Genomic DNA, 22,731 nt, shown 5'->3' with positions numbered 1-22,731 from the left:
AAGTTACAACTTAGGGGGAGACACAAATTGGGAGACTGGAATTGATATAGACACACTACTATACATAAAATAGATAATAAAGACCTACTGCACAGCATAGGGAATGCTACTCAATATTCTACAATGACCTCTATGGGAATAGACTCTTAAAAAGAGCTGATACACAAATATGTATAGCTGATTACCTCGGCTGTATACCTGAAATGAGGACAACACTGTAAATTAAAGTTTACTCCATTAAAAACTAAAGAAAAAAACAAACAAAAACAACACCCCCTACTTACTGCTACTAGACATTCTTCTACAAATGGTGTCAAGACGTGAGGGCGAATGGTGACCATGATATCCCGGAAGTCAATGGCTGTGACTTTTCCAGTCCTGTCGTTGTCCCTCTGAATAAAGGCTTGCTTTGCATGTTCCAGCTGTATTTCCTACAAATAAAGAAGGTAAGTGCATGTGTGTGGCTGAATTCCTCTGCTGTTTGCCTGAAACTATCACAACATTGGCTTTCCTGGTGGCTCAGACTGTCAAGAATCTGCCTGCAATGCAGAAGATCCCCCGGAGGAGGAAATGGCAGCCCACTCCACTGTTCTTGCCTGGAGAATTCCATGGATGGGCTACACACAGTCCATGAGGTTGCAAAGAGTCGGACGCAACAGAGCAACTAACGCACACACCACAACATTATCGATTAGCTATAACCCAGTACAAAATAAAAAGCTTAAAATTTGGGGGCGGGGGGCGGGGGGGAAGAAAGGTGAATTAGTTGTATTTCTCAGTTACTATAAATGACTGTTCAATTTCAAGTCAGGGTAAAGAAACAGACATTTTATCTTGAATTACTGAGCCTCACAGTTGTTCAGTAGCATCCCCAAGTTATTATCTCCTTCCAAAGAGGAAACTTTGCTTAGACTGGTGAATATGTCTTGAGAAAGTACATCCCCCCCTTTAAATCTCCTACCCAAAGAAAGCAAATCACTTCTGTTCAAGTCCAAAGACACGATGAAAATAAAAACTAGAATGAGGCTTGGTAGGCTCAAAGAGGCCTTCCCTGGTGGCTCAGATGGTAAAGAATCTGCCTGCAATGTGTGAGACCTGGGTTCGATTCCTGGGTTGGAAAGACCCCTTGGAGGAGGCCATGGCCAACCCATCGTAGTATACTTGCCTGGAGAATCCCCATGGACAGAGGAGCCTGGAGAGCTACAGTCCATGGGACTGCAAACAGTCCAACACAGCTGAGCAACTAAGCTCAGAACAGCACACGCTCAATGATCTGGCCAAACCCTGCTTAGGTGATGCAAATGATCAAAGGAAAGCCAGTTAAAAGGCCATTAACCTCTCCCCAAAGAAGAGAGAAAAATTCTTAATGGTAACTTGGTTCACAAACACGTGATGTAACAACAGATTGAAGAGGGTGGTTCTGCTCCGGAAGACGCCACTCCTCTACATTACTGGCGTCTGGGGGTGGGTGAAGCCTTTGTTACGTGGGCTCTTCTGTGCATTCCTACCCTCTTCCCACCAGATACTGCAGCCCCTTTCCAAGGCCATGGCAATCAAGAGTGTCTTCAGAGAGGGCCTTATGTCCCAGTTGAGGACCAATGCTCTAAAATTGGGAATTGGAAGGTACGTGGGTCAGAGATGGCTAAACTGTGTCAGTGCTGCTGGACGTATGTTTTAATTCATATGATCTATGGATAGAGAGCCCGATCTTAAGATTTCTTTTGATATTCCTGGAGTTTAGTGTATACTCACAATAAAACACAGCCTCCCATCAGAACCCAGCATGTGCCATGTAGGAGGCGCATTCCTTCTGCAGAGACTCTTCCTCACAACACTCTGCCCATTTCCCAAATGGGCCCTTGGAGTAAGATCTCATCTCGACAAAAAGAAAAGGCATCATGGATGAGGGTTTTGAGGACCTTAAATTGTTTGAAGTTTAATAAGCTTTATTAGATGATACTGAGGAATTAATAAATATTGAAAATGATAGAAGCTGGAATGTGAACATGGTAGGTCATTATACCCTCACCTTTCCTTTTGTGCAGTTTGAAAGTGACTACAATGAAACCTTTTTAAAGACAAAACAATAAGAATCAGAGTTCTAATTCTATTGAAAAGCCTCTTTTCAGTTATATCACCTGCCAGTGTTGGCCAGGCCGGCCCCTGCGGGAGCTCTCGTCTAAGACCTAACCTTTCTAGTGCCTCTTCCACTCGCTCCTTAAATGGGAGGCACCAATCAGCCCTCTGTCCTCGGGTCCTGAATCAACTCTGCTCTGCAAAGAACTCCACTCCCTAGGTCTTCTTAAAAGACCTCTCATGGGTCTTGATTCCCAGATCCAGGTCTCTCACTTCTATCTTCTGCACCAGAATTCCTGATAGCTTAGAGAATCTACCCACGGGGTATCTTGTAAAGGCCGTAAAATTCCATGTCACTCAACACGCTGGTGGGTTGTCTCCCACCCAACCCTCAAGTCTGGTCTCTCTCCTGTATTCCAAACTTCATTTCTAGCATCTTGTTTTCCTGGTCATCTACCCTGGAAACCTATCATTTTTAATTCTTCAAGCTTCTTTCCCTCAGAGTAAACCAGTTACTAAATTAAGTCACTTAGACCTTTGAAAGTTCACTCAAGTGCATCTTTTCCTTTTCACTCCTGACACCATGCATTCAAGTCCTCCTCAGAACATGGCTGAATGGCCACTGTGAGCCCAACTTTTCAGCCGGCTGCTCTCTCTCATCTCTGCATGCCCCTTGCACACATCAACAGCTGTCTTCAAGCATCTCAAACCTGACTCCCACCATCCTTGCCCAAAACCTTTCATCATAAAGACCTGTCTCCAAAGCAAGACTCTTGAGACGCTACAAGGCGTTATTCTCAGCCTGGTCTCCAGTACCCACACCCAGCCCAGCCAGACCTTCCACACGCCCAGACCTTTGTCCACACTCTTTCCCCCACCTGGTACGGACCATAGCCTTCTTCTCTAGCTCCTGAAATCCACCCACTTGGTAGCTCAAATGCCACCACCTAGGTAAACATAACTAGGCCTCCTAACTGAAAATAACTGATCTGATCACGTGGTCTCCTGCGTGGCCCTCAATTATAAGACTTGTCTTATTCCATCCTACATTATAATCAGTTGCTTGCATTCCTGTCTTTCCCCCACCTTGCCGTGTACTGCTCATCCTCCTTGTGGCGTGGGCAGAATGCTTTAGATACAGTAGGCGCTCAATAAACCACAGACATATCATCAGAGATATGAAATTGCATAAAACCAATTGAGTGAAGAAATTACAATGTATTGAACAAAAAGGGGTCCTCTGTACAAGTGTCTCCAATTTATGAGGAAGGATGAAACCAACCTGTCGTGAAAAATGACCACAGTATGTACTCAATTGAAAGTAAATGAACAGTCTTTGAATTGCCAGACCCACTGCTAAAACTATCATAAGCCAAGATTACTCTCGACAATACCAGAACATGTGTTCAGTTATTTACCACTTCCCCTAGTTTACAACTAAAAGAGTCTTGGGGATCTTCAGACCACTATACCCAAAACAGTATCACTTTTCCTGGCCACTCCCCCTCCTCCGAGAGCAGGAAGCCACCACATTGAGACCAACCTATCTGGAATGCTGAACTGGGAAACAGACACCCATGTGGGGGCTGATGCTCCCATCACAGGATGGGGGTGCACTGGTGATGCAGATGAACAGCATCACCATGCATTTTGGTGCTCGATTAACTGTAAGCAGCAGGGACCCCACAATCCCCAGAGAAGAAAGCACTTTTAACCCTAATGAAGAACTTGAGAATGCATTTCCACAGTTCTTAAGAGAATGGGAACATTATAAATTCCATGAAAAACGTGAAGGCAGATCATGCAGTTATCCATTAATAGTAGGAAATAGTAAAAACGTTTAGCTATGTGTTTCCCTAAACTTAAAAGGGGCTTACTGAAGATGGGGGCTGCCTTCTGAAGAACATCTGTTTATGTCATGACTGTTTCTTGTTCTAGGTAAGGAAATGAAAACTATCACCTCAAACAATAAAACAGCGGCAGTAACAGCATTTTGTGAGCATGCATTACCTGCCAGATTGTTCTAAAGTACTCTAGTAATAGACTCATTTAACGTTCACAGCAACCCTACGATTTAGGAACCACTATTAACCTTACTGCAGCAGATGAGGAAACGGAGCTCTCATCGACAGGAAGCAGCAAAGCTGGACTTCAAGCCCAGGCGGTCCCACTGCCCTGACCTTGCTCCTCATACCACACTAGACTGCATGAGAGCCTGGATGGTGCTGTTCTCAGGAACTTGATTACAAAATACTCTTTGACACTTAGGAATCTTCACAGTTACGAGAGGATGAGCTTTCAATTTGCTTTTAAATTATTCTAAGGCTCTAGATCTTTCTGTTGCCATCTTTCACGAGAAAACATGAGAATTTCCAAAAATTTTTCATTAAGGCAAAAGTCTTTGATGTGCTCGCGACTGCCACAACTGTCTTCCTAACAACAGCGGAGAAGAACCCAGAAGAGAGAAACCACATCTACAAGGCCTTGCACACAAGCAGAAGACTGAGGAGGACAAAGATCAGTAAGGAGGCCTGGGGGAGCTGTAACACAGGGCCTCTATAAATACTGAATTCAAGAATGGATGACCTTTGAAACAAAGCCAGGCTGCTACTCGTGGCAGAGGAACTTCTTAAATTCTCCTCTGGCACCTCTAGAGCTGATTAAGGAAAACCTAGCCCTGTTCAGTGAGGGCTGGGCATATCTGAATCCAGAAGGGTAAGGCTGGGATGGAAAGCTTTTGGGATGCATGGTGTGCAGAGCACGGGTAGCTACTGGTCACTTCCAAGTGAAATGGGCCAGAATGGATCAACTTGTCCTGTGTGCAGGAGAGGGGAGAACAATGTGAGCAGCAATAGTTACATTCAAATATTTAATGGTTTAAAGGACTACAAGGTAAAAAGAAGTTAGACTGCCTCTCTGTTTTTTATAAAAAAAAAAAAAAAAAGAAAGAAAGAATCAGTGGAGAAAAAATAGAGGGATCAGGTTCTGGCACAAAGCATAGAGGTATTTAACCTGCACAACTATTCAGCAATGAAATGGGCTACCCTGCAAAACAGCAGGTTCCCAGTCACTGGAAATATCTGTTCAACTACCGGCTGAGAAACACACGTCAAGGAATTTATTTTAATTTAGCTTTATTTAATACAGGAGGTTGTGGAAGCAAGATGTTATGATGATAAAAATCTTAAGTCTGGGACCGGAAGGGGCAGAGCTCAAGTCTCAGTCACGGCACTCCAAGTTGGCAGGGCCTAGGGAGCCGTGTTTGTATCTTAGGGCCCCAGCAACACCGTGCCGCCCAGGGTGGTAAAAACTAGACGTCATGTGCAATAGGCACTTCATAAAAAGGAGCATTAATTCTGGTCAAAGTGAAGGGTTTAAAAACCTCTCCAATCCCTTCCAATATAAGTATTTCAGAATCTTTAAAAAAAAAATCCCTAGTAAGGAACAGCGGTTCTGCTAAATTACTCTGAACTGTCAAGAGGGACAGAGAGATGAAAACCAGTTAGGGCAGAGGGTGACAGAAATAGCTGAAGGCCTGAACACTTCCTCTAGGCTGGGGGCTCTGCCAAGAACTTCAGAGACAGTATTTCATTCAAGTTTCACAATAATCCTGTAAAGTAATAATATCTTCATCTCCCAGAGGCCCCTGAAGCTCATGGAGGTTAAGTTACTAGCCCAAAGTCACACAGTGAGGAGGAACCCAGGCTTCGCGTTTTACACCAAGGTATTATCAGATTCCAAAATTGAGATTTTTTTAACCACTAACTTATGCTGCCTTGGGCAAAATCTTAAGTAAGGGGATCATAAGTGATGTGGACAGATAACTGGAAAAGAGATTTTAAGAAAAGTTTGGGTGGTGATTTGTATCTAAAAATGGAACACGAGTTTCTAAAAGAATCCTCACCTTAGAGAATGGGAGAATCTGCCACAAAAGAAAATGCTTCAGGGGAAAGAGATGAGGTCGTTGACCATGAGGGAGAAACCTGGAGTGAGATGAGCTTAAGTTATAAACAAAAGTTAAGCAAAAACCAAAAACAGTCAGAGGCACGTGTGGAAGTATAAATCTGGGAAATGCAGACAACAGAATTTTAGAGGAAAAATGCCCCAAGGGACCATGTTTACTGTTATTGAGTATAGGTTATACTTCAGGGATAGTTGCATTTTCCTACTTCATCATCTCAATAACCTTTTAAGGTGGGGCTGCCCATCATCTCCATTTTGCAGCTGGAAAAACAAAGGAAAGGGCCGCTGGGGGTCACGTGACACCAAGGGTGAAACTGGATGTGCAGCTGAGTGGTCTGGCTCCAGAGCCATATTCTTAACCTTCGCAGACTTCCTGCTCCTTTTAGGGGAAGGCCTACCAAAAACCAGAAGGAAAAGAAAAAAAAAAAGAAAAAAAAGGTCGTACCAATGGATGAGATCATCCTAGGATACACAGAAAGAGTGGGCAGATGACAGAAATAGAACCGATACCTACATGAGTGCTGACGATAAATCTGAGGGCCTGAGACCCTGTGGAAAACCCAGAGAGCTAAGGTGAAGACAGTTCTGTGGAGAGAGAGGGCTCTTATCAGTAACAGGCCACAGGGTGCTTCCTAAATGCCGCTGATGGAGCCAGGAGGGGCTGTGCAGAGAAAGGGGGCTCCTTCATCTGGGGCCAGAAGGCCGCAGCAGCTCACAGCTGGACCGCTGCCTCTAAGGCAGTCCTACTCCAGCACGTGAAAGGAGTTTCCATTTTTCTTTACATTTGCCAGTGAACTATTTTCTGTTCCCTCTCTTCAGGGGCATAATGATTAATGGACTTGCATTCTACTCTAGCAGCTTCCAGCAACTTCAACACAACCATTCAGAATGCTATAGGAAGGGGGAAAAAAGAAACAAATTCCTCAAAAGTGCTATCTGTACAGAAATACACACATAGAGGGGTTACAACACTTTTAGTTTAACATTCATGCTTCTAGTAGTTCAGGCCTGTCATTTCCTTAATAATCTCCAGTTTCCAACTGGGTATATTTTGAATACAGAAATCTCTTTACTTCTATTCAGATACATAAGTTTGTGCTTCAACCTGAACAATGTATCAGGAACCAAAGAAGGGGTGGGGTGCAAAAAAAAAGACCCCTTTGCATTTTTGTGTTTTGTACAGTTTTGAAATTTAAAATAAATACTTAAAACTTTAATAAAAACAGGGACTATCAACAAGGATTTATATCAAATTTATACTGCTAAGATAAAAAAAAAACTCCTTTTGAAAGTGGTGGTGTAAGAATTCTGAGGAAAATGCAGGTAATTATTTATGAAAATGAGGAATAAAAAGGTGTAAAGAAGGTTTGCTTACAAAATATGGTATCATATTTTGCTCTATTTCAAGTAAATTCTATATTACATCAAGTATCAGGACCTGTACCGTTTAATATGTAAGTATCATTTTCATAATCCTGTGCTAACTCAGAGGAAAAAAATTCTAGTTAAAATAAAAATCCGTATATTTTTAAACTGAATAAAAAAGAGAACCTGGCAACGGAACAGGTAGAGAAAGTAGTTGTTCCCATTTGCAACATTTTTCTGTGCTGCCCACATTCAGCCTATGCAGTCAGACTTCCAGAGTTTGGGGTGAAATTTTATCTCCATTTCACTGGGTGGGGCCTCTAATTTTAAAAGTGCCTTAAAAAAAAAAAATAAATAAAACAGGGTCTTAAGCAGCAGTAATTATTTGGCATGTGGCACTGCCCACACAGCAACACCGTGGCAGTGACCAAATACAGAGCTTTTCCATCTCCCATCTCAATTTCCCGGCACTTCTGATTCGACGTTAAACTTCGCAGTGGGTAACAGCCGTATGGTGTGTTCCTTTTCACCAGGGTGTTACTGTGAATGCCTGCACAACAGGCCACCCCACAGAACAGCACGCTGACACACACCACGGACACAACAGACAGCACAGTGAACTCCGATCTCCTCTGCCCAGAGAGCAGAAAGTGCAGAGTGAATGAAATGAGTCCTGCATCTAAATCTCCAAGTGATCAGGCTCTCCCCACACCTCTCGTGACCCACTGCCAAACCAGCGGTGGTTGCTATTTGGACACAAAACACGATCTCATCTCTTAGAAAAGCTGAGAGCAAAACGACGTTAGCTACACCTTTACTCATTATTTCATCTTGGATCATCAAGGGGTGCTGTATTTATGAAGCAATGCCAAAGCCGTGTGGCAGATCCCATCTGGTCCAACTTAAAATCAACATAAAGAGCACATGCATGTTAAAAATGCAAATATAATCATGGTCTCTGGCTACTAAAGATCCATGGTCTAGATATTTTAATTAATACAGATGGCAAGCTGGGGGAGCCAGGGGAGGCACAAATGGCTTGGGTTACTCAATCCTAAGCAACAACTTGGTTAATGGTCCACTAACTGGTTGAAACAATCGTGGCTTCTCAGCAAGTCCTACTTAAAAAGGATAATTTTTTGTTAACACCTGAAATGCTCTTTCAGTTCCAAAGCTTGAGAATTTGATGTTGCCATGGTTGAAGGTTATGTTTCTTTTGTTTGGTGGTGACTTAGAGTAGCAGCAGGGGAACAATTTCTTTTTTGACAAGATAGCCTATTGTGTTGAAAGTTTTGCCTTAAAACTAGTATACACTGACATACACAATCCCAGACCTATGATGAAAAACATCTGACTAGGAGCAGTGAAACTCTGGCCTCAAGAAGGACTTGGGAGCCACCGACTTCAAGAACTCTGCTCTCTAGGACCAAAATGCCCATTTTACACAGAAGATTTGGGTTGATCTGTATGCCACGCTGACCCATAAGCCAAAACACTGGTCAATTTGATTTACAAAGAACCAAAATTGTTCAGGTGCATTATTTACATGAATATGCTTTGGCATCTAACAAAGTTATCTTGGGGCTCACGTGATCTGAAGATAAAAGCTTTTAGGAATATGAATGGCTGATCTGGGACACAGCTCTGAATCTGAGGTTCTAATCCTAGCTCCACCAACTATGATTCACCTCTCCTGGTGTCATTCTTCTGACAAAAGGAGGACCTGAATAAAGTTATGGTGAAACATGCATACCCTCATGATGAAGGCTTTCTGCTGGGTCGGGGAACTTCATTCCTAAACTCTATTTGATGAGACGACATTAGAAAGAATTATCAGCCCCACTCTCTCCCAAGTCAGCTATCCCATTTCTTGGCTAACGAATGGAATCCTGACACTAATATCTGGTCTCTCTACCAATTTAAAGCACTGCTAATTTCTGAATGAGTCCTCTTCCTACAGCAAGAGGAGGAAGGCCTCTAGAAACAAAGAAATGTCCTGTCTCCATGAAATGAAGGAGAGAGAATTTTCTTGGAAATGCCCAGGTCTGTGGGGCCATCAGTGGGGTTCCTATGAGACCCTAACTCCAACGAACTGAGGATGAGGCGGAAACAACTCAACCACACACAAGTCACTGGTGATTATGTGCAAAGTGCTCCTAATAGCCCTTCATCCACATGCCCTCCATCCCTTCCCCCTTTGCCTCCAATCTCAGTAAATCACCACTATCCTTCCACTTGCTCAGAGCCTAAAATACAGGAGAGAACTATGAGTTATGCATATGCCTACCTGTCCCCATCCTAACAAATCACCAAGCCTGGTCAGGTCCATCCCTTTAATATTTCTTCAAACCCATCTTCTTCAGCTCATCACTGTTACCAACTGTTACACTGGAAAGTAGCCAGCTGGTCTCCCTTTCTCCGTCATAGGACTCTCCCCTTGATTTTCCACACAACAGCCAGAATGACCCTTCTGAAACACCAGCCTCATCATGTCTGCCTCTCTGAGCTCCCCATCAACCTTAGGATGAGACCTGAACACGAGATTCTGTGCTTTTAAATGGTCAGTGCTTTGTCATCTATTATCAGTGTTTCTCAATGTGTGGCCCTCGGACCATCTGGGACGTCACAATTCAGGATGCTTGTGTGAAAGGCAACTTCTTAGGCCCTATACAGACCTACTGAATCAAACTCTTGTGGGGACAGAGAGGCCCAGGGCGCAGCCTTTTAAGATAATCACTTCAGAAGAAAATTTATACAAAATTTGAAGACATTCTGCTAGAGATTAAGGAAAATTAAAACCAACTTGTGTTCCACCTGTCTCATCTTGACCAAACTCAGGAAACTCCTCCCTGCTTCTATGTGCTCATCTTTCATGCAGAAACAGTAGCCGCTGCTCAACACCTAAAGTGACTTTAAAGACCAACAAAAGCCACAGCACTCACCAAGCTGGAAAATGCTAAACGCTACAGAAGTGGCTGACAAGCAACAGCTTTCTAGTGAGCAAGTATTTCACAATGGAGAGCAACCCAAGGTACTCGGAGACAGGAGCTGCTAGAAACTCCTATGTGCAGATTATTTTTAAATTGTAATTCAGTTCAGTTGCTCAGTCATGTCTGACTCTTTGCAACCCAATGAACTGCAGCACGCCAGGCCTCCCTGTCCATCACCAACTCCCGGAGTTTACTCAAACTCATGTCCATCGAGTTGGTGATGCCATCCAGCCATCTCATCCTCTGTCGTCCCCTTCTCCTCCTGCCCTCAATCTTTCCCAGCATCAGGGGCTTTTCAAATGAGTCAACTCTTCACATCAGGTGGCCAAAGTATTGGAGTTTCAGCTTCAACATCAGTCCTTCAAGTGAGCACTCAGGACTCATATCTTTTAGGATGGACTGGTTGGATCTCCTGGCATTCCAAGGGACTCTCAAGAGTCTTCTCCAACACCACAGTTCAAAAGCATCAATTCTTTGGTACTCAGCTTTCTTTATAGCCCAACTCTCACATCGATACATGACCACTGGAGAAACCATAGCCTTGACTAGACGGACCTTTGTTGACAAAGTAATGATCTCTGCTTTTTAATATGCTCTCTAGGTAGGTCATAACTTTCCTTCCAAGAAGTAAGTGTCTTCTAATTTCATCGCTGCAATCACAATCTGCAGTGATTTTGGAGCCCCAAAAAATAAAGTCAGCCACTGTTTCCACTGTTTCCCCATCCATTTGCCATGAAGTGATGGGACCGAATGCCATGATCTTAGTTTTCTGAATGTTGAGCTTTAAGCCAACTTTTTCACTCTCCTGTTTCACTTTCATCAAGAGTCTCTTTTGTTCTTCACTTTCTGCCATAAGGATGGTGTGATCTGCATATCTGAGGTTATTGATATTAAATATATACACATGATTATAAAACACTATCAAAAAGTAACTGGAGGGGAATTCCATGGCAGTCCAGTGGGTAAGACTTTGTGCTTTCACGGCCAGGGCCCAGGTTTAATCCCTGGTCAGGGAACTAAGATCCCACAAGCTGTGCAGTGAGGCCAAGAAAAGAAAAAAGAAACTGGAAACAACAGTAACACACACCCTGCTATGACTTTATCATCATATCTGGCAATTAATGGGCAGGGATCAGGAATCCTAAATGTCCAGTAATGCATGACTGTACAACCCCATTAAGAGACACAGCCCTTCCAGAAACAGAAACTAACTTCATAGCCACAGCCCTGGAGACAGTACAGAGGAGTGTAAGTGGTAATGGCACCATACTGTTTAATTCCTCACATGTCTGTGATCTTATGGAAGAAGTTAAGCTCCAGAACAGTTGTTCTGCACTCTTGGGGATATTTATCTGGGAACCCAATGAAAGCCATGAGCATTTCCCAATAAAACTACCTGAAAATGCAAAATTTTACCCTAGAGTCTGTTTATTCTTTTGCATATAACAGGGGATAATGATTGTTACCTCTCAGGGTATTGGGGATGCTATTATCAGAAATAGAATATTTTTAAAAGCATTTCATAAATTACAAAGATTGTTACTATTATTCTTTTTTTTTTTTTTTTTTGAGTGACTCTACAGGATTATTTGGCAGAGAAGCTTAAGGGCCTTCCTTTCACTCTCTGCTCACAGTTACCTACAACTCCCATCCAGTAAGAAAGGGGGTAATGGATTTCAGCAGATATATCTCCAAAGAAAATATACAAGTGGCAACAGGCACATGAAAAAATGCCCAATCACACATGAGATACTGCTAAAAGACTCTAAAGTAAAGGCCTTAGTCTCCTCATCTGTAAAACGAGGCTTTTAACTACCTTATACTGGTATCCGGACCTTTAATTTTGTACTTTGGACGGCTGTACAAATTTTGTACCAGACTCTGAAACTGCTGGTTTTGAATTGACACCTGCCTTAAGGGTTTATGCTGCAAACTTTCAAGGATTTTTGTTATAAAAGAGTACCTTCATAGGATATACATTGTATATCTGTTTGCAATTCTGTCTTTTGAGCTGTCGGGCAGAAAAACACAGGAATGACGCCCAGACTTGTAGACTATGTCTCAAAAGTTGCCATTCCCTCTGCACCTCTGAGTCTTCTGCACAAAGCCTCTTGACAAATGCTACACCCAGCAAATATTTCTTGAATTGGGTGGATTGCTCCATGCAAGTAACAATCACAGAAATACTTCCAAACAAGTTAGAGAATTCTATGCTAATATCATTTATGAACAGGAGTTCCATCACATACAGGATACAAAAATTCCTCTGAACTGTTTTCTATTTTTTTTTTTTTTTATTAGTTGGAGGCTAACTACTTCACAATATTGTAGTGGTTTTTGTCATACATTTGACATGAATCAGCCATGGATATACATGTATTCCCCATCCCGATCCCCCCTCCCACCTCCCTCTCCACCCGATTCCTCTGGGTCTTCCCAGTGCACCAGGTCCGAGCACTTGTCTCATGCATCCAACCTGGGCTGGTGATCTGTTTCACCCTTGATAATATACATGCTTCGATGCTGTTCTCTTGAAACATCCCACCCTTGCCTTCTCCCACAGAGTCCAAAAGTCTGTTCTATACATCTCTGTCTCTTTTTCTGTTTTGCATATAGGGTTATCATTACCATCTTTCTAAATTCCATATATATGTGTTAGTATACTGTAATGGTCTTTATCTTTCTGGCTTACTTCACTCTGTATAATGGGCTCCAGTTTCATCCATCTCATTAGAACTGATTCAAATGAATTCTTTTTAATGGCTGAGTAATATTCCATGGTGTATATGTACCACAGCTTCCTCATCCATTCGTCTGCTGATGGGCATCTAGGTTGCTTCCATGTCCTGGCTATTATAAACAGTGCTGCGATGAACATTGGGGTGCACGTGTCTCTTTCAGATCTGGTTTCCTCGGTGTGTATGCCCAGGAGTGGGATTGCTGGGTCATATGGCAGTTCTATTTCCAGTTTTTAAGAAATCTCCACACTGTTTTCCATAGCGGCTGTACTAGTTTGCATTCCCACCAACAGTGTAAGAGGGTTCCCTTTTCTCCACACCCTCTCCAGCATTTATTGCTTGTAGACTTTTGGATAGCAGCCATCCTGACTGGCGTGTAATGGTACCTCATTGTGGTTTTGATTTGCATTTCTCTGATAATGAGTGATGTTGAGCATCTTTTCATGTGTTTTTTAGCCATCTGTATGTCTTCCTTGGAGAAATGTCTGTTTAGTTCTTTGGCCCATTTTTTGATTGGGTCATTTATTTTTCTGGAGTTGAGCTGGAGGAGTTGCTTGTATATTTTTGAGATTAATCCTTTGTCTGTTGCTTCGTTTGCTATTATTTTCTCCCAATCTGAGGGCTGTCTTTTCACCTTGCTTCTAGTTTCCTTTGTTGTGCAAAAGCTTTTAAGTTTCATTAGGTCCCATTTGTTTATTTTTGCTTTTGTTTCTAAAATTCTGGGATGTGCGTCATAAAGGATCCTGCTGTGATTTATGTCAGAGAGTGTTTTGCCTATGTTCTCCTCTAGGAGTGTTATAGTTTCTGGTCTTACATTTAGATCTTTAATCCATTTTGAGTTTATTTTTGTGTATGGTGTTAGAAAGTGTTCTAGTTTCATTCTTTTACAGGTGGTTGACCAGTTTTCCCAGCACCACTTGTTAAAGAGGTTGTCTTTTTTCCATTGTATATCCTTGCCTCCTTTGTCGAAGATAAGGTGACCATAGGTTTGTGGATTTATCTCTGGGCTTTCTATTCTGCTCCATTGATCTATATTTCTGTCTTTGTGCCAATACCATACTGTCTTCATGACTGTGGCTTTGTAGTATAGTCTGAAGTCAGGCAGGTTGATTCTTCCAGTTCCATTCTTCTTTCTCAAGATTACTTTGGCTATTTGAGGTTTTTTGTATTTCCATACAAATTGTGAAATTATTTGTTCTAGTTCTGTGAAAAACACCGTTGGTAGCTTGATAGGGATTGCATTGAATCTATAGATTGCTTTGGGTAGTATAGCCATTTTGACAATATTGATTCTTCAAATCCATGAACACGGTATATTTCTCCATCTGTTTGTGTCCTCTTTGATTTCTTTCATCAGTGTTTTATAGTTTTCTATGTATAAGTCTTTTGTTTCTTTAGGTAGATATACTCCTAAGTATTTTATTCTTTTTGTTGCAATGGTGAATGGTATTGTTTCCTTAATTTCTCTTTCTGTTTTCTCATTGTTAGTGTATAGGAATGCAAGAGATTTCTGTGTGTTAATTTTATATCCTGCCACTTTACTATATTCATTGATTAGCTCTAGTAATTTTCTGGTAGAGTCTTTAGGGTTTTCTATGTAGAGGATCATGTCATCTGCAAGCAGAGAGAGTTTCACTTCTTCTTTTCCTATCTGGATTCCTTTTACTTCTTTTTCTGCCCTGATTGCTGTGGCCAACACTTCCAAAACTATGTTGAATAGGAGTGGTGAGAGTGGGCACCCTTGTCTTGTTCCTGATTTTAGGGGAAATGCTTTCAATTTTTCACCATTGAGGGTAATGCTTGCTGTGGGTTTGTCATATATAGCTTTTATTATGTTGAGGTATGTTCCTTCTATTCCTGCTTTCTGGAGAGTTTTAATCATAAATGGATGTTGAAGAATGCTTTCAGTATATTAAAAATCCATTTTTTTCAACTGATAATCATAAAATTACAGCTTTGCCCTAAGAGCTGACAGGAAAGAGATGTTGGAAATGAATATAGACTATTCTAAAATCCACACATACATACCCATATGTAAAACTATATTCACAGGCTTCCCTTGTTCCAGTGGTTAGGAATCCACTTTATAATGCAGGGGACACAGGTTCAATCCCTGGGCTAGGAAGATCCCACATGCCATGGACAACTAAGCCTGTGTGCTGCGTCTACGGAAGCCTGCACACCTTGAGCCAGTGCTCCGTAACAAGAGAAGCCACAGCAACGAGAAGCTGGCACACTGCAACTAGACAGGCGTCCCCGCTCACTGCAACTGGAGAAAGCCCACACAGCAACGAAGACCCAGCGCAGCCAAAAACAAATAAAACCACTCATGCAGTTAACTAGAGATGATAGAACCAGGCATACAAAACCAGTAGCAGTGGAGGCAACAGTCTGAAGGATGGGGTAACAGCTCTCCCTTCTGAAATCCTCCCCTGTCTTGAGGAACAAGACTAGGGAGGAGGCTTTGCATCTCTGCTACTTGTTTCAATGCTATCATTTAGATACAAAGTACAAATGAGGCTATGTACTTTGTATCTAAATGATACAAGAAAAGATTGAAGGCAGGAGGAGAAGGGGATGACAGAGGACGAGATGGTTGGATGGCATCACTGATTCAATGGATATGAGTTTGAGCAGGCTCCGGGAGCTGGTGATGGACAGGGAAGCCTAGCATGCTGCAGTCCATGGGGTCGCAGAGAGTTGGACACGACTGAGCAACAGAACTGAACAAACAAGGCAAATTTAGTTCACAGTTTCTCAAACTGATTCACGCCTTTATGACGGAAAACAACATGCCAGCTCAGCATTCAACCCATGCCCGTGCCCAGCACGACCTCAGACAACACCTGGGTGAGCATGTGAATGCATGGAGTCCTCAGTAACAAACTCACACCTGCTTCCGCATGGTAAAATATTTTTTAAATGAAGGGGGAAAATAACTGACCTTGCGAAGAACAGCACTGTCCACTGGGCACAAACACAAGCACACATATGAGCACAGGTAACACACCAGAGCGCGAGGCTGCGTTAGCTGAAACCAATCCAAGCTACTGTCTCGGACCTCCAGGCTCCTTGAAGCCACAAGCACCTCTCGTGACCCCATAGTTGCTCCTCTTCCTCCTCAGGTGACAAGCAGGGGCATGCACGGTGGCAGTTCTTTCAAGACCCGGGCACCAGCCAGAGAGCTGGTGCCTGTGTTTCTATAACCTGCCCCAGAGCAGAAAGGCAGGCACCATGCTTAACACAGCAAGAGTCCCAAAGGTCACTTACATCTTTAAGTAGTTCCCTTAAGCCAGAAAAGAGTCCAAAAGAGCAAACAAAGTATTTAAAGTTGAGGTCATTCAGAAAAGACTTCAAAGGAAGCATCTGAGTGGGGGCACTGGGAGAGAGACCCAACGGCAGGCATCAAAGCTGGTAATGCACTGGCATTTATATCAAGTCTATCATGACACACACATTAATTCTTTGAAATCTGGGCCTGGAGTGGAATACAAAAGCAAGGCCCGAATTATCTACCTAAACCATCTTAACCTAGCGAAAGTTTAGCACTTGTAATCTCGCTACGAAGTCAAAATCATCCCAGGAAGGACACAGAGGGATGAGTGCATTCACCATTAGAGAGAGAACGGAGTCGGACATGAGTGAATGCCTGCGAGCTGCAGCTGGAAACCTAGTCAGTAACCCCTGATCACCTCATCTTTGCCTCTGGCTCATCCATATCTCAAGGAAGGCCCAGGAGAATCTGGGTGGCTTATAGCTGACTCATGAGTCCACATAATTGATACTTGCTTAAAGGGAAAGGTGATCATCCTTACTATTGCTAACATCCCATTAAGCCTAAAAGTTAATTAGGCTGTATTCCATAAAGTCAATTGGAAGCATTTGTCTCAATAGCATTATCGCAATTATTCCTCATCAAAATGAATACCACCTCCTACTGCGCATGATGTCTTGTGTAAACAACAGCACAAACGTAACAACTCACAGGCCATCTCCACCTAAGTTACTTAAGCAGGCTTATGTTTACACAGAACTGCAAACAGGAATTCATAGATACTAACATGTTTTTAAAAAAATACAAAGCTGTGTTTACTAAATCTTGTTTAACATTTTCAGAGGCCGGGAAAATAAAAGTAAACTAAAAAGTGTAACAAATTCTATATATTATAATGATACATGTAAAAGTCAAAAAGAGAAAGCACCTATGAAAGTCAGCCAGTTACAAATGCTGGTGCCTAAGAATGGAGACCACAAAATGCTGACTGAATGGTTACGTGTGCCCTGGGGCCTCCACCAACCATTCCTCGTGATTCCTGCAAGGTCTCAGGCTCAAAGGAACCAGATAACAAGAAACCCACTGCCAGCCCCACTGCCAATGTTTCTAATAACAAAGAAGAGAAGGTGGCCTGAGGAGGTGGATGCGGGTGGGTGGGATGAAATAGGTGGTGGAAAGTAAGAGAGCTGTAAACCTCCAGTAATAAACACTGATAAGCCATGACAATGTCACATGCAACATGAGGGTTACAGGTCAACACTGTAATAACTCTGTTACTACATGTAACTACATGTTACTAGACGTATCATGGTGGCCATTTCATAAGGTATGCAAATGCCAAACCACTATACAGTACACCTAAAACTAACCTAACACTGTACATTAACCACACTTCAATTAAAAAAAGAAAAAGATGATCTTCTTGGCAAATTTTTCCTGAGGACCCAGAATTAAAACACAGCAAACCAATTCTTTTAAACAAGTCTTTTAAATGTTATGTCAATATTTAATGATATACAAATAAAATTGTTAGTGAAACAAAACAAACGCATAAAAATCTTAAAGACTGGTTTATCACATAGAGCTACATATTATACAGATATTGATCTCTAGTGACTAAACAATATCAGAATTAACACCATCTTACACTTTGGGAGGAAAACTAAACGGTGGTCATATTTTGTTATGAGTCTTCTGTTAGCATCATCAGTGGCCCAGTGAAATTATCCCAAAGTGGGAAGTGAAGAGAGAAAGGCAGGAGGGATTGGACTGAGGGGCATGCCAGAGATGCAGACAACTCCCACAGAGCTGAAGCCCAGCTATGGATAGCATGTGCCCTGGATCAGCATTTCTCACACTTGGCTGCACAACAGAAGTGCCTCCGAAGACTCCAAGGGCCAAGCAGGCCCTCTCTGCCCTTCACCACAGACACAAACACACACCTCACACACAGAATCTAACCTCTGGAGGTGGGGGACCAAAACAGTAATAGCTCTTAACACTCCCCAGGTGATCCCAATATGCAGTCAAGTTTTAGATCCAATGTCTCATCCATAAAAGGCAAATAATTCTACAGTTAGATGCTGATGATGACATCTGTCCATTTCTCAAGGGATAACAAAATTATTAGTAAGTAGTAGTGGAACCAGTCATAAGCTAAGAAGTCAAACTCGCCTGCCAACGTAGAGGTAACAGATGTGGGTTCAGTCCCTCGGTGGGGAAGATCCTCTGGAGAAGGAAATAGCAACCCACTCCAGTATTCTTGCCTGGAGAATTCCACGGACAGAGGAGCCTGGCAGGCTACGGTCCATGGGGTCACAAAGAGACACAACTGAGTGACTTAGCACGGACACAGTAGTGGAACCAGTCATAAGCCCAGAGTTCAGATTCTAATTCACCTCTCCTGATTTATATAACCTTTCAGCACATCACTTAATTCCCTGGGTCCTCAGAGAGTATTCCATTTAAGCATGAAATGGTTCTACAGAGCCTGTTTAACCCTATTAAGCATGAAATGGTTGTACAGAGCCTGTTTAACCCTATAGTTTCTACATACTAATGAAGAAATACTTCCAAATAGGATGGTTTGGCCAGGGTTAGCAAATTTGGATTGGGATCCTAGTTTTATTTATTCATTCACTCTTTTTAAATTTTTGCAAGAGCTAGACTCACCAGTAAAAACTGAGTGAACTCTGCATAGGTCAGGTGTCTTTTTCTTTCTTTCCCAAAGTGTAGTTGCACAAATTCTGAATCCCAGTTAAATGGAATATGTTGATGAATTGTGGTCTGTCCAAAAACTTGCTTAACATCCTCTGAAGAGAGAAAAAGAAAGGTTGATTAAAACAAAGCAAATCAGGTACTACCTTCTAAAACCTGTTATCAAATGCATACTGCTACGTTCTTCATAAAAAAGTAACTCCGCTTCAAAAACACAGATTTTAAAGTCATGGCAAAAACAGATGTAGGAGTCTAACAAAGTGGAAGTAAACAATCCCATCCAATAAAACAGAAAAAATCAAGACGTCACACAAACACAAAAAGGCCTAAAGGCAGCAGCGGGCCAGCATTAATAAGCTAAATGTTGTATCATCATCTGTTTTGTTTCAACAATTATTATTTTCTAGGCACAGAAAATATAAATCAGTCTTCCATGGCAGGAAGCACACATAGTCACAAAGAAACACTGAGAACATGGTACAACTCTTAAATATAGCCCTCCTTATCAAGCTGTTAAAATGTTTTTGAGGACTTAGAAATCAGATATAAACCTTCAAGCATATATTCAACAGCACTAAGACTTGAAGAGTTTTAAAACGTTCCACTGTTCATCAGGCCACACTTAAAGGCAATGGGAAAAAAGAGCCAACAGTCCAATCCTTTACCTTTATCCTAACTCTCTGGCTTGACACATACTGATTCTCCCCCTTCTTCTTAGCCTCTACTATGGGGTTTTCCCAGTAGCTCAGACTGTAAAAAATCTGCTTGCAATGCAGGAGACCCAGGTTCAATCCCTGGGTCAGGAGAAGGAAATGGCAGCCTACTCCAATATTTTTGCCTGGAGAATTCCATGGACAGAAGAGCCTGGCAGGCTACAATCCATGGGGTAGCAAAAAGTGAGACAAAAGTGAGCAACAAACACGTATAAATAAAAAAACTTAAAGACAAAATTGTGAGAAGACTGGCAGAGAACAGAAAAATGATACCAAAAAACCCACCTTTTCTAAAGCTTCCTGTTTTTATTTACGAGCCTCCCCGCCTTCCAACAAGAGTGTATGCTTGGAGGGCACAGGGACACAAACAACGTAACTGGATTTGTCCTGGCCTTCACATCTTTAAATACATCTACCAAACCTGCTCACTTTTATTGCAAACTGTGCCTGCAACCTTGTTTTTTTTCCCCCTTTGCAACTATTTTAAAAAAGAAAAAAACGAAGTAAATTCTTTAGTTCTCTAAAGGGTGCCAAAAACTTTGGCATGTATTTCCACTGATTCCCCCAAATTTCCTACTTCCCACCCCCCTTACACCCACAAGTTTTTATTCCATGCTTTTAAAGTTTCCAGAGAGTTTTTAAGTCTTGCCATGAAGAAACAGTAGTGCTGCCATCAGCATAAGATTGGGTGTGTATTTGCATGGAGGCGGCAGTAAAAATCAGAATTATGCTGGGCATAAATTTTATAAAAGATGGCAGAAAACCTCAGGCTGGCCCTGATGAGGACAATAAAATAAAAACTTTTTAAGTGTAACCCTCAATTTCTTTGCATGTATTCCGTTTCTCTACTTTAGGAAGGAAAAAAAAAAAGAGAGAGCGCCAAGACATAAGAAAATGAAGTGAAACTAGAATTGAGATTTAAGAATTGAGCCACCGGTGGCTCAGTAGTAAAGAATCTGCCTGCAAACGCAGAGACATGGGTATGACCCCTTGTCGGGGAAGATCCTCCATTCAGTCAGTTCAGTTTCTTGGTCATGTCTGACTCTTTGCGACCCCATGGACTGCAGCACGCCAGGCTTCCCTGTCCATCAAGTGAGCAACAGGAACTTCCCTGGCAGTGATGAGGAAAATTACCCTCCATATCTCCTGCCAGCACTAGCAAGATGAGAGACATTTACAAAAGTAGGCATCTTATAAAAAGGGTGTATCAGCTGGATAGTCAAATCAGTTAAATGTAGCAAAAATGTGTTTCAGGTTAAACATATGCAAATTAAATGCTAAGCTGCTCAGCTTTCTTCATAGTCCAACCCTCACATCCATACAGGACTACTGGAAAACCACAGCCTTGACTAGATGGACCTTTGTTGGCAAAGTAATGTCTGCTTTTTAATATGCTGTCTAGGTTGGTCCTAACTTTCCTTCCAAGGAGTAAGCATCTTTTAATTTCATGGCTCTAATCACCATCTGCAGTGACTTTGGAGCCCCCCAAAATAAAGTCTGACACTGTTTCTCCATCTATTTCCCATGAAGTGATGGGATCAGATGCCATGATCTTAGTTTTCTGAATGTTGAGCTTTAAGCCAACTTGTTCACTCTCCTCTTTCACTTTCATCAAGAGGCTTTTTAGTTCCTCTTCACTCTCTGCCATAAGGGTGGTGTCATCTGCATATCTGAGGTTACTGATATTTCTCCCGGCATTGATTCCAGCTTGTGCTTCTTACAGCCCAGCGTTTTTCATGATGTACTCTGTATATAAGTTAAATAAGCAGGGTGACAATATACATCCTTGATGTACTCCTTTTCCTATTTGGAACCAGTCTGTTGTTCCGTGTCCAGTTCTAACTGTTGCTTCCTGACCTGCATACAGGTTTCTCAAGAGGCAGGTCAGGTGGTCTGGTATTACCATCTTTTTCAGAATTTTCCATATACTATAGAAGTATAAAATATAATAAATTTAGGTTACTCAAAACCTAGTAAATGAGTTTAAAATGCATCTCCTATGTCTCCTCCCCTTTGAGCCGCCCTCCCATCTCCCTCTCCACCCAACCCTCTAGGTTGATACAGAACCCCTATTTGAGTTCCCTGAGACTTACAGCAAATTCCCATCGGCTGTCTATTTTACATATGGCAATGTGAAGTTTCCATGTTCCTCTCTCCATACACATGTGCACCTACGGCTGATTCATGTTGATGCTTGACAGAAAACAAAATTCTGTAAAGCAATTATCCTTCAATTAAAAAATAAATAAATAAAATGCATCTCACTCTAATCAACAATCTTATTTTTCCTATAAGGAACTATCCTCTACTACTTACTAGAGTTCTGACTTGAATTCAAAACTGTGAACTTTGAACCCCAAGTACAGAGCTTTCTCCAATATTCTGTCGGAGTCTGTCTCACTTATGCAAATGTCTGCCTGAAGAATTGAAATCTCATCCCTCTGAAGTTTAGAGCTACATGTGATCTCTGGGACATGTTATCTCTACAAAATGTCTATCCTACATATCTGAACTACTGATGTGTTTTCAAAAAGATAGGTCTATAGAGTATGCATAAGTATGCAGTTAGGTCTGTGTGAATATACCTTTGTCATGTATCTTTTCTTTCTACATAGATTATTAGCACCTTTCTACATAGATTATTAACAAAAGCTATATTTTTCCCATCTGGTTCTACCCCATGCCTGCACAATGGTAGGCATAGAGCAAATAAATACTCACTAAGTTCTGGCTGAATTTAACTGAAGAAGAAAAGGGTTAAAACAGTGTAACAGGTTGAGGACAGTATTAACCTTTTGAGGCACTTCAGTTTCTACCCTACTGAAGTCACTTCATCAATCATTTCCTAAGATTTTAGTGAAGTGCATAAGGATCGTTAACTGGGCTTCCCTGGT

General features: G+C 41.9%; 1 protein-coding gene across 3 annotated transcripts in view; it reads right to left on the bottom strand.

Annotated features, from left to right (window-relative positions):
• Positions 1 to 22,731, bottom strand: part of SLC25A13 (solute carrier family 25 member 13) — a 226,378-nt gene that overhangs the window by 92,240 nt on the left and 111,407 nt on the right. For all 3 annotated transcript variants that reach the window (XM_020869840.2, XM_070471249.1, XM_070471251.1), the window contains exons 5-6: positions 19,080 to 19,219; positions 285 to 431 (exon numbers count right to left, since the gene is read on the bottom strand). In XM_020869840.2, coding sequence (XP_020725499.2) covers positions 285 to 431; positions 19,080 to 19,219 — 287 coding nt within the window. The remainder of the gene's footprint in view (positions 1 to 284; positions 432 to 19,079; positions 19,220 to 22,731) is intronic.

Source organism: Odocoileus virginianus, chromosome 1, assembly GCF_023699985.2.
Source record: "Odocoileus virginianus isolate 20LAN1187 ecotype Illinois chromosome 1, Ovbor_1.2, whole genome shotgun sequence".
In the NCBI taxonomy this organism is placed as follows: Eukaryota; Metazoa; Chordata; class Mammalia; order Artiodactyla; family Cervidae; genus Odocoileus; species Odocoileus virginianus.
Note: the sequence above shows the minus strand (reverse complement) of the source record. Positions and strands in the feature narration are given on the sequence as shown.